This window comes from Otolemur garnettii, unplaced genomic scaffold, assembly GCF_000181295.1.
Source record: "Otolemur garnettii isolate 467f Iridium unplaced genomic scaffold, OtoGar3 scaffold00019, whole genome shotgun sequence".
NCBI lineage: Eukaryota > Metazoa > Chordata > Mammalia > Primates > Galagidae > Otolemur > Otolemur garnettii.
The window spans coordinates 1,970,491-1,982,743 of NW_003852414.1; the positions used below are offsets into that span (position 1 = coordinate 1,970,491).

Genomic DNA, 12,253 nt, shown 5'->3' on the forward strand with positions numbered 1-12,253 from the left:
AATTTTACTGAGAGGCTCACTTTTTTTTTTTTTTTTTTGAGACAGAGTCTTAACTATGTCTCCCTCGGTACAGTGCCATGACATCATAGCTCACAGCAACCTTAAACTCTTGGGTTTAAGCGATTCTCTTGCTTCAGCCGCCCAAGTAGCTAGAATTACAAGCACCTGCCACAACGCTGGCTGTATTTTGGTTGGAGTTGTCATTGTTGTTTAGCAGGCGTAGGCTGGATTCACATATACTGCTCTTGGTGTATGTGGCCGGCGCCCTGCCATGATGCCTTGGCACTCTACTGAGGGCGATAAAGTGAGACTGTCTCTAAAGAAAAAAAAAAATAGAACTTATCTACATAGTTTTATTTATTTTATTTATTGTTTTGAGACAGAGTCTATGTTGCCTTTGCTGTGGTATCACCGCTCACAGCAACCTCCAACTCTTGGACTTAAGTGATTCTTTTGCATCAGCCTCCCAAGTAGGTGGGACTACAGATGCCCGCCACAGTGCCCAGCTATTTTTTGTTGCAGATGTCATTATTATTTAGCTGGCCGAGGCCAGGTTTGAACCCACTAGCCTCGGTGTATGTGGCTTTTTTTTTTGGATTGGACTTGGAGTCTCACTTGTTGCCCATACTAGAGTGCTGTGGCCTTGCTCACAGCAACCTCAAATGCCTGGGTTCAAGTAATCCTCTTGCCTAAGCTTCCTGAGTAGCTGGGACTAGAGGCACACGCTACAATGCCCTGATAGTTTCTCTATTTTTAGTATAGATGGGATCTCACTCTTGTTCAGGCTGGTCTCAAAACTCCTGAGCTAAAGGGATCTTCCTGCCTCAACCTCTTAAAGTGCTAGGATTCCTTCCCAATTTTATTAAGGTATAATTGATAAGTACAAATATTATATATTTACAGTGTATATTGATGTATTTATATATTTTATGTATTTACAGTGTATAATGACATTGATATCCATCAATGATAACATACTACTGAATAGGTGGTCTTTTTTGTAGTCATTTGTGTTTTAGTTAAAACCTTCATTTAAGATTTAAATCTTAAACCTTTAAGATTTAGTCTGATAACAATTTACAAGTATACATTATTATTTATTTATTTATTTATTTTTTTGGAGACAGAGCCTCAAGCTGTCCCCCTGGGTAGAGTGCAGTGGCATTACAGCTCACAGCAACCTTCAACTCCTGGGCTCAAGTGAGTCTCCTGCCTCCGCCTCCCAAGTAGCTGGGACCACAGGCGCCCCGCCACAACGCCCGGCTATTTTTTGGTTGCAGCCGTCATTGTTGTTTGGCGGGTCTGGGCTAGGGATTCGAACCCGCCACCTTAGGTGAACGTGGCTGGCGCCTTAGCCGGTTGAGCTATAGGCGCCGAGCCCATTATTATTAACTGTAGTCTCCATGCTATACAACAAAGATCTCCAGAACTCAGTCCTGCTAACGGGAAGTTTGTGTCTTTTGGTCAGTATTTTTGTTTTTCATTTATTTAACAATAGATTCTCAGACCCTATCCATGTTTGAGATGCTTATTCTGGAGTCCCCATATATGGCAGGCATAAGGCTTTGGGACTTTGTAAAAACATTTTCTCGGAGCCTAGACCAATTACTCAGCTCTGTTTCAAGTATCGTATGTAAACATATGATGAGAATAACTCATTCTTAGTCCTTTTCTTTTTTTTAAGAGACAGTCTCACTTTGTCGCCTTCAGTAGAGTGCTGTAGCATCAGAGCTCACGGCAACCTCCAGCTCTTAGGCTTAGGTGATTCTCTTGCCTCAGCCTTCTGAGTAGCTGGGAGCACAGGCACCTGCCAGATTGCCTGGCTATTTTTTTGTTGCAGTTTGGCTGGGGTTGGATTCGAACCTGCCACCTTCTGTTTATGGGGCTGATGCCCTACTCACTGAGCCCCAGGTGCCGCCCTCCTAATCCATTTCTACATCCATAGGTTATTGAACACCTAAGAAACAGTTTAATTTTTGAGTTGTAATCCAAGATGTTTGCAAATGGAGTATTTGGAGGAGTTTAGACTCAGAAGACCTGGGGTTAATTGTTAACTCATCACTTAATAGCTATGTAACCTCATGCAAGTTACTTAATTTCTTTGAGTTTATTTCCTTATCTTTATACATATATTTTTTCCTCTTTCTTACATATATATTTTCCTCTTTCTTCTTCTCTTTTTACCCCTAGAGACAGGGTCTCACTCTGTGACTCAGTCTGGAGTGCAGTGGTGTGATCAGAGCTTGCTGTAGCCTACAACTCCTAGGCTCAAGCCATCCTCCTGCCCCATTCTCTGGAGTAGCTAGATTCTAAGTATCACCATACCTGGCTGATTTTTTTTTTTCCTTTTTGATAGAGTGGAGTTTGGGGGTGGGGGGATATTACTTAGGCAGGTCTCAAACTCCTGGCCTCAAGCCAACCCCCCCTTCTTGGTCTGACAGAGTGCTGGGATTACCAGTGTGGGCCACTGCGGCCAGTCCACTCACCTTTACCTTTGTTATATTCATTGATTAAGTCAGAGAACATCTTCTGTGTTCCAAGTATATCTAAATGCCAAGTGAACAGAGATAAAATACAGAGCGTCAGCCCTCAGCAAGCTCCTGCTGGAAGCAGTTTCAGTAGGAAAACAGACACGTCTGTGGTTACAGCACAGTGTTTCAAACTCGTGGGATAGACAGGCCAGTCAGGGTATTTAGTGTTACGTGGAATGGTCATGGCAAACATGCATTGGCAAGGGCAGGCTTCTGGATGACATCTAAACTTGGTTTTCAAGAACAAATAGCACTTAGCCAAGCTAGGCAAAGAAGAGCATTGAAAGTATATTGCCAACGGAGGTCAGAATTTTGAGAAGCAATCTATGATATCAGATGTGACAGATAGTAAGAAAAATGCTGAAAATTCTGCCAGATTAATGACAAGAGCTTTGGATAGAATTCTACGTGGGGGCTCGGTGCCTGTGGCTCAAGTGGCTAAGGCACCAGCCACATACACCTAAGGTGACAGGTTCGAATCCAGCCCGGACCCACCAAAACAATAATGACAGCTGCAACCAAAAAAAATAGCTGGGTGTTGTGGCGGGCGCCTGTGGTCCTAGCTACTTGGGAGGCGGAGGCAGGGAACTCCCTTGAGCCCAGGAGTTGGAGGTTGCTGTGAGCTGTGATGCTAAGGCACTCTACCCAGGGGGATAGCCTGAGGCTCTGTCTTAAAAAAAAAAAAAGAATTATACGTGGGAACAGTTTGATAAAAGCAGATAGATACTTGATGAAGAGATCTCTCCAGGTATTAGAATGGAAGCCATTCCGTTATGAATGAGTTGTATTTGTGGCACACCAAGAAGTTGCAGAAATGCCGAGTCAAGTGTTGAAAGATAAGGTGAGAAAGGATGAGCTCCAAGGGCGATAACACTGCCAGATAACACATAATATAGATCAGATTAGCGCTGTGGGAACTGTGGGTCCTTCTGTGAATTTGGTTTTTCCTATCATTTGCCAAACTGAAAATCACACCATATTTTTGCACATACCTTGAAAGATAGTGATTTTATCAGTGACTGAATTCTTTCATTGCTGCTTTCATATTTCAACAGCTAAAAATATTATCTAACATCCTTAATGTTATCTAACATCTTAGTAATATCTCACCTCCAGTCCATATTTGTAATTGTCCTGATTGCCCTCAAAGTGATGCTTGTTCTAATGCAATCAAAGGCACTGATTCCATTTGGCTGTTAAGTCTCCCCGTGTCCTCTCCTACTCCCTACCCCCAGATTTCTTAGGCATACTGTTTTTTCTTTTTTCTTTTTAGACAGAGTCTCACTATGTCACTCACAGCAACCTCAAACTCTTGGGCTTAAATGATCCTCTTGCCTCAGCCTCCCAAGTATCTGGGACCACAGGCACCAGCCACAATGCCCAGCTATTTTTTTGGTTGTAGTTGTCACTGTTGTTTGACAGGCCCAGGCTGGGTTTGAACCCGCCAGCTCCAGTGTATGTGTCTGGTGCCCTATCTGCTGAGCTACAGGTGCCACGCCGGGCATACTGTTTTGAACAGACCAGACCAGTCAGTTATCCACTCTTCAGGGTTAGTCAGATTCTTTAGTTGTGATTTTTAAAATTCGTCTTCTATTCCCAGTACGTTCTGTACAGTAGAGGTTAGGTCTAAAGTAGGTTTGATTACATTCTGATTCGTTATTATTGGCAAGAACACGTCTTTGGTGGTCCTGTGTGCTTCGTACATAGTGCATTACATCAGAAGGCGTGATAAACGTCAGCTTGTCTCACTATTAGCGATGCTGAATTTGGTCACTTGCTTAAGGTAGTAACCACCAGATGTCCCCATTGTAAAGGTGTCTTTCCCGCTTTCAGTTAGCAGGCAGTCTGTGTGGTGATACTCATGTCACATAGGAACACCCAGACACAGCCTTAACTAATGGTTTTAGTATCCTCTTGACCCTTGCCAGAATCAGGTCTTTTATCATTGTTGCAAAATGGTGATATTCTATCATGCCTTCAACATTATCAGCAGACAACACGGGGTAGTGACTTGGATGAAACTCTTGTGAGAATTCTGCCCACTCATTATTTCTTATAGTTGTGAATGCCATGTGAATTATGGTTGACTTATTTTCATTTATTTTTGTTTGTTTGTTTGTTTTGTTTTGTTTTTGAGACAAAAAGTCTCATTCTGTCATCCTGGGTTAGAGTGCTATGGAACTGCATGGTTCACAGCAACCTCCAGCTCTTCGGCTTAAGCAATCCTCTTACCTCAGCCTCTGGAGTAGGTGGGGCTACAGGCACCCGCCACCACACCCAGCTAGTTTTTTATTTTTGGTAGATACGAGGGGTCTCGCTTTTTATTCAGGCTGGTCTTAAACTCTTGAGCTCAGGCGATCCACCTGACTTGACCTCCCAGAGTGCTAGGATTACAGGTGAGCTCCCACACCTGGCCTCATGGTTGACTTATTTTTTGAAAGTACACAGGTATCAGATCGTTTTGGTCTTAGCATTTGTCAACCTATTCTGCAGGTTAAATGGCCACTCTTTTGTCATTTTTCTTCTCTGATTACACGGCAATAATTAAATGAATCGTGTAGGTTTGGAGCTTCCTTCCCACCCACCTGTCCCCTAGTCTTTGCAGCAGGAGCTGACTCGTAAGAGATGGTGCTAAAAGAAGTGGAAAGGTCGCTGTGCCCCATTCCCTGGTTGATGTATTGAAAAGTAGCACAAAAAAGGCATAATACCAAACTAGCTAGTCTTCTTCTTCCCCTTCTTCTTCTTTTTTTTTTTTTTTAAAGGGACAGAGTCTTGGTCTGTTGCCCAGGCTGGGGTACAGTGGTTTGACCACATTTTATTTACTGTTATCTCCAACTCCTGAGCTCAAGCAATCCTCCCACCTGAACCTCCCGAGTAGCTGGGACTACAGGCATGCACCACCTCGCCCATCTAATTTTTCTTATTTTTTTGTAGAGATGGGGTCTCCGTAGGTTTATGTTGCCCTGGCTGGTCTTGAACTCCTGGCCTCAAGCGATAATCCTGCCCTGGCCTCCCAAAGTGCTAAGATTACAGGTGTGAGCCACAGTGCCAAGCTGACACAAGTAATTTTGAAATGTGTCTTTGAATGATCGCAATTTTTATTTGAATTATAGGTGAAGTTAAAATGAACTATTTGGGCAAACCATATGTAGCCATGGTCACAACATACCAAATGGCAGTCCTTCTTGCCTTTAACAACAGTGAAATTGTCAGCTATAAAGAGCTTCAAGACAGCACTCAGATGAATGAAAAGGAACTGACAAAAACAATCAAATCATTGCTTGATGTGAAAATGATTAACCATGATTCAGAAAAGGTATGTGCTAACTCCAAGCAGTTTAAGCATTACCAACATTAAAGCTTTTCACAGGATGTTTACAGTTTGAAGAGTAAGGCTATAATTGTCAGTACTCTTTGTGCTTTGGAAAATACTTTAGTCAGCTACATTCCTGCAAGCTCCTTACCTTGGTCAACTTGAGGCATCACAGAGAATGCCATCTAAATTGGTGCCTGTGTACCCTTTATGGTTTGATTTTACTTGCCCTGTACTGTTGACAGCTTACTATAAAGAATTGCCACCTGGGCGGCGCCTATGGCTTAGTCGCTGGCCCCATATACTGAGGGTGGTGGGTTCAAACCTGGCCCTGGCCAAACTGCAACAAAAAAATAGCTGGGCATTGTGGTGGGTGCCTGTACTCCCAGCTACTCAAGAGGCTGAGGCAAGAGAATCACCTAAGCCCAAGAGCTAGGGGTTGCTGTGAGCTGTGACACCACAGCACTCTACTGAGGGCAACAAAGTGAGACTCTGTCTCTTAAAAAAAAAAAAAAAGGAATTGTCATCTAGGCCGGGTGTGATGGCTCATGCCTGTAATCCCAGCACTTGGGAGGCTGAGGCGGGTGGATTGCATGAGCTCACAAGTTCGAGACCAGCCTGAGCAAGACTGAGACCCTGTCTCTAAAAAACAGCTGGGTGTTGTGGTGGGCGCCTGTAGTCCCAGCTATTTGGGAGGCTGAGGCAAGAGAATCACTTAAGCCCAAAAGTTTGAGGTTGCTGTGAGCTGTGATGCCACGGCACTCTCCTGAGAGCGACATAGTAAGACTGTCTCAAAAAGAAAAGAGAAGAATTGTCATCTACAAGATTCTGATTAATTGATCAGAACTGTTTTTTACCCTGTAGCCCATCGTAAATCTTTCTGGTTTTTAAAAAATATGTTCAGTTAGTTTAATTCCTTGGTTTTGTAATAGGGAATGGTAGCTTGTTGGTATCTCTTTGTACTGATATTAACAAGTGTACCTCCATTCCAAGTGCTCTTGGGTACCTTGATGTCCACATTCAGTTGACCACAATATATTTTTAATATCCATCACAGGAATAACAAACCAATAGTATATTGCTTCTTTTTCTTTTCTTTCTTTTTTGGATTTTTTTTTTTTTTTGAGACAGAGTCTCACTCTGTCACCCTCAGTAGAATCCCATTCCATCTGTAGCTCACAGCAACCTCAAACTCTTAGGCACAAGTGATCCTCTTGCCTCAGCCTCCCAAGTAACTGGGACTACAGGCGTCCACTATAATGTTGGCTGTTTTAGAGATGGGGTCTCTCTCTTGCTCAGGCTGATCCTGCACTCAGGCAGTTTTCCCGTCTCAGCCTCCCAGTGCTGCTTTTTGTTTATGACTTTTTTTGTAATAACAAGTTTTTACTGTTGTGTTGTTATAGTATATCCTAGATGTTTAAATGGTTAAAAAAACCACAGATGTGGGTTAAGTCCCCTGCTTCAAATTATTGTGCTTTAAAGAAAAAATTCTTATGTTTCATTTTCATGTTGGTGAACTTAATAACCTGTACCTTATTTCTCTCATTAGTTCACTTTGCTGACGTTCCTAAGATTGCGATGACATTTTACAGTCTATAATGGAACAGTTATAAATGACTTATTCTCAAGTTCACACCAATGTTTTCATAGTTTTTAGAAGTGATTAATTTTTCTGGTTCTGAATTATAATAGAATATTAAAATTTCTTAATGTTCATTAAGATTTTTAAGTAAGCTTAATTTAATTAGGATTTTAAAATTTCAAGCAATTGATGCTTTAAAAGTTGGTTTTTAAGCATGCTATTTTTGCTGCCTGGAAACTTACAAAATAAATATAGATTCTTTGTTTGCACTTTAAATTTTAGTCATGGCAGAATTTCCCAGGTTATTATTGAGAATGAGTCCATCTGCCAAGGATCTAACTGCCAAAGAAATTCCTCTGTAGGATGTGACTGACTCTCTATTACACCTGAAACACAAGTTTTGCTTCTAAAAATTGGCTTAACCACATTCCCCCGAGATAAGGCCACTGCTTCTAAGTGAATGAATAAAACAGGGATGGTAGGGTAAACCCTGTCACTGTCCCCCAGGTCTCAGAGAATTGGCACTTGTGTGCTCCTAGTGACATAGCCTTCTTTTGCAGTCAGGTTATTCATAAATGCTGTCTTGTTCTTGCAGAATTTGAAAAAGATAGTTGTTTCATTATTCTTTTTTGTTTCTTTGAGACAGAGTCTCACTTTGTGACCCCGCGTAGTACCGTGGAGTCATAGCTCACAGCAACCTCAAACACTTGGGCTCAAGCGAACCTCTTGCGTCAGCCTCCCAAGTAGCTGGGTCTACAGGCGCCTGCCACAACACCTGGCTGTTTTTAGAGAATGAGTCTTGCTTTTGCTCAGGCTGGTCTCAAACTCATGAACTCACGCAATCCACCCACCTTGGCCTCCCAAAGTGCTGGGATTATAGGTGTCAGCCACCGCTTCCGGCCCTAGTTGTTTGGTTTTTCAAAGCAGAGTGAGAAAAGTTTGAGTCTTGGGTATTTCATAAGAAGTAAAATGTCAAATTCTGTTTAAGCAATTGAGCTTGCCTCTCGTTGATCAAAAGGTTTTATATATATACGAGTTGGACCAGAAAATAGCTTATTCCTAAATATGAACTGATGGAGATCATGGCAGATTTATGCAAAATTAGAAAATAATCGGTTTTTGCTTGTTTGACAAAAGGCAGTTATTTTTCTCTTAAATTCAATACTCTTTATAATGTAAAAATTACTAGTGTTCAGTCTTTTCCTCTTGGTCATAACTTATTTCATGGCTTATTACTTGTAGTCACTCTTATTTAATGATTTTTTTTATAAATTTTTTTTAAATGTAGGAAGACATCGATGCAGAATCTTCATTTTCATTAAATATGAACTTTAGCAGTAAAAGAACAAAATTTAAAATCACCACATCTATGCAGAAAGACACTCCACAGGTAAATGCCTTTAATGCCATATTGGGGAATTTTTAAGCATTGGACTTTATAAATGTAATTTACATTGAGATCATGCAAAACTTTGCATGCCAAAGTAAATAATATATATCTTTTCTGGTTTATCTTTTGCACTTGTAAGCCTTAATGAAACAAAAATCTGTGGGTATTTTAGATTTTAAAAGAGTAGAGGGCAGCTAAGGAAAAAGGTGTTATAGTTTAATTGTATGTGCTCTTCAACCATTAAAAACGTGTAGCTTTTGCTTCACGTTACTTTGAGATGTAATTTATAGTCTTCCGTATTTCTCATTTATAAAACAAAAGGAAGTTTTATACCTCAGTTCTCTCAAAGAAAAGTGGTCATATAGAAAATTCTTTTCAAATTATCACTGATGGGCAGATGAGTTACCTGAGGATCTTACTAAAAGGTAGATTATTAAAAGCGGACTCTTGGGTCTGGAATGGGGTCTAGACTCCCTGGTGGGCCAGTGTGAGCGTGGGGCCTCTGTTCTTGATTTTTTTTTTTTTTGAGACAGAGTCTCACTTTGTCACCCTCAGTGTAGTGCTACAGCATAGCTCACAGCAACCTCCAACTCATGGGCTCCAGCACTCCTTTTCTTCAGCTTCCCAAGTTGGTGGGGCTACAGGTGCCCACCACAATGCTCGGCTAGTATTTCTATTTTTTTTAGAAACAGAGTCTCACTTTGTAGTCCTCCGTAGCATCACAGCTCACAGCAACCTCCTGTGAGGTTGCTCTTGGGCTTAGGCGATTCTCTTGCCTCAGCCTCCTGAGTAGCTGAGACTATAGGTGCTCACCACAACACCCAGCTATTTTTTTGTTGCAGTTTTGGCCAGGGCTGGGGTTCGAACCCGTCACCCTCAGTATACGGGGCTGGTGCCCTACTCACTGAGCCACAGGCACCGCCCATAGTTTTTCTATTTTTAAGTAGAGACAGGGTCTCACTCTTGTTCAGGCTGGTCTCAAACTCCCTAAGCTCAAGCAATCCACCCATTTTGGCCCCCTAGAGTGCTAGGATTACAGACAACTTTAAACCTTAAGATGTTCAAGATTCCTTTTTCTTTTCAGCTAATAAATAATAATTGATTATATATTGATTGAATTTTTATCTTTTAAAAACTGTTATGAGAGTGCCCTCTAATGTGGCCTGGCCTGCTTCTATTCCCCACGTCTGGGTTTTCCCTGGGCTCTGCGGAGATAGGCCCTCTCCAGCTCCTTCCCACCTGGCTTCTCTACTTGAGCCCAGTAAAACCCTTGGCAACTCTTCACCTTAAAGCCGGATCCAGCACTGCGCTTGGTGCCTGCGGCTCGCTCTGAGGCATCATGATGTAGATTCTGTAACCACTGATGAGACAGCTGTCTTAAATTATTGCTCTGTGTCATTTAAGTCCTTTGTACAGCTTACAGTAGTGTACATTTTTTTCCAACACCCTTCCAACTTCAGCCCTAGAAATGATGTAGATGTTGTTTTGACCGTCCCAGTGTGATATTGGGGCACAGCATAACTGTAGTGTTTAATGCTCAATATTGATTGGAAATTTATTTGAACTTGCTGATGAAATGAATTTTAAACTTTCAGTGACTTCATGTCTTGTTTGCTCATTTCTCTTTGGTAAAACAGGAAATGGAGCAGACTAGAAGTGCGGTTGATGAGGACCGGAAAATGTATCTCCAAGCTGCTATAGTTCGTATCATGAAAGCACGGAAAGTGCTTCGGCACAATGCTCTTATTCAAGAGGTAAAAGAGAGAGCGTCCCGAAGACTTCTCAGAAGGATTTATCAGTGTGTGGATGGAGTCTTTGTGACATAGAAATAATATGCTCCCCAAATAGCATAAAGAAATGTTTTGTTACTTCAGAACAACAGTACTCACTTAGAATTTCGGTATTAAAATCAGATTTACTGTGACTTGAATTTAGGTAAAACCTGCCGATTTAGCAACTGAGTCTTCAGTTACTAAAGGAAATTGATCACATCAAATATTCATTTATCCCATCCATGTTTTAGTGGCTCCCCCTGGTGGCATGCTGGACTGGTTGCTGGGGTGCTGTGCACAGCAGCTCAGGACTGGCAGGCCCTTTGGGGAATTCTCAGTCCAATGGGAAAGAAATACCTGTGTTCTACATTTTAATCCCTTCACAGTATAAACATAGATCTCTTCTTATTGCATTAGGTCTATTAAAAGCTCAGTAAATTTGCAGTGCTTTTTAACTGATTGGTTAAAAGTCATTTTCTTTTTGAGACAGGGCCTTCCTCTGTTGTCGAGGCTCCAGGGCAATGGCATCATCATAGCTTACAGCAACCTCAAATTTCTGGGCTCAGGCAGTCCTCTTGCTGCAGCCTCCCACATTGCTAGGACTACCATGCCCAGCCAATTTTTTTACTTTTTGTTGAGATAGGGTCTTGCTGTTGCTCAACAGGTCTTAAGACTCCTGCCCTCACTCACTCCTCCTCCCTCGGCCTCCCAAAGTGCTAGGGTCACGAGCGTGAGCCACTGCCCTCGGCCAACAGTAATCATTTAGAGCAGTAGTTTGACTTCTGTGTCTCTCTTACACAGGTGATTAGCCAGTCAAGAGCTAGGTTTAATCCCAGTATCAGCATGATTAAGAAGTGTATTGAAGTTCTGATAGACAAACAGTACATCGAACGCAGCCAAGCCTCGGCAGATGAGTACAGCTACGTCGCGTGATGTCACTCTCCTCCGGTGTGAGTGTGAGACGGTCATCGCCATCACCATTTGGGGTGTTCCTGTGGGAAGAAGCAGGCCTGTGCCTCCCTAATTTGGTCATTCGGCAGCCCCTGTTTTTCTGCTGTTTACAACATCACCAGTGCCACGTCATGAGCGTCAAAGAAAATGCCTAGAGATACTTCAAGCTCATGTCATTGTGACATTTCTTAAAACTTTATTAAAAGAGTGAGTGAAGTATTGCTGAAATGTGGAAATTTGGTTGGGTACCATGCTTTTATCCCTCTTCACGTTTGCAGTTGATGTGTTTTTTTTTTTTTTTAATGTATCTTAAAGGACATAAAATAAAAAATCTTAAATATTGTAATATGACAGATAACCTAATAATTGTATCTACATCAAAATGACAAACATGATATTGCTGCTTGTCAAATAAAAAAAATAAAGAAATAGTATGCCTTTCTTTATGTGGATGGAGAATCAGGTTGGCCACAAAATTACTAGACTCAAAGCAGCAAATGCAGTTTTAGTTGTGATTCTATCTGAATGGTTCCATCCATTTGTCCTCCTGTTTAAGCCCTCCATGAAAAATGTCTAGGTTATTGCTCTTGAATGCCCAGAAATCAGCATAAAGAATGTTTTATATGTCGCGGATTAGAACTACAGTGGATGGGCATGTAATTCCCCCAACAGTTTCTGTTCATGTGCTCCATACGCCACAGAAACAAAGTAGGA

The 12,253-nt window shown here is 41.7% G+C and overlaps 1 protein-coding gene across 2 annotated transcripts in view; it reads left to right on the forward strand.

The window, feature by feature from the left end:
• The window catches only part of CUL2 (cullin 2), a 99,752-nt gene extending 87,776 nt beyond the window's left edge, over window positions 1-11,976 (forward strand). The window contains exons 18-21 of one of the 2 annotated variants that reach the window (XM_003786712.2): window positions 5,645-5,847; window positions 8,715-8,816; window positions 10,454-10,570; window positions 11,390-11,960. In XM_003786712.2, coding sequence (XP_003786760.1) covers window positions 5,645-5,847; window positions 8,715-8,816; window positions 10,454-10,570; window positions 11,390-11,521 — 554 coding nt within the window. In that variant the 3' untranslated portion in view covers window positions 11,522-11,960. Of the gene's footprint in view, window positions 1-5,644; window positions 5,848-8,714; window positions 8,817-10,453; window positions 10,571-11,389 lie in introns of both variants that reach the window. The other variant, XM_003786713.2, reaches the window with a different exon arrangement.
• The last annotated feature ends 277 nt before the right edge of the window (window positions 11,977-12,253 follow it).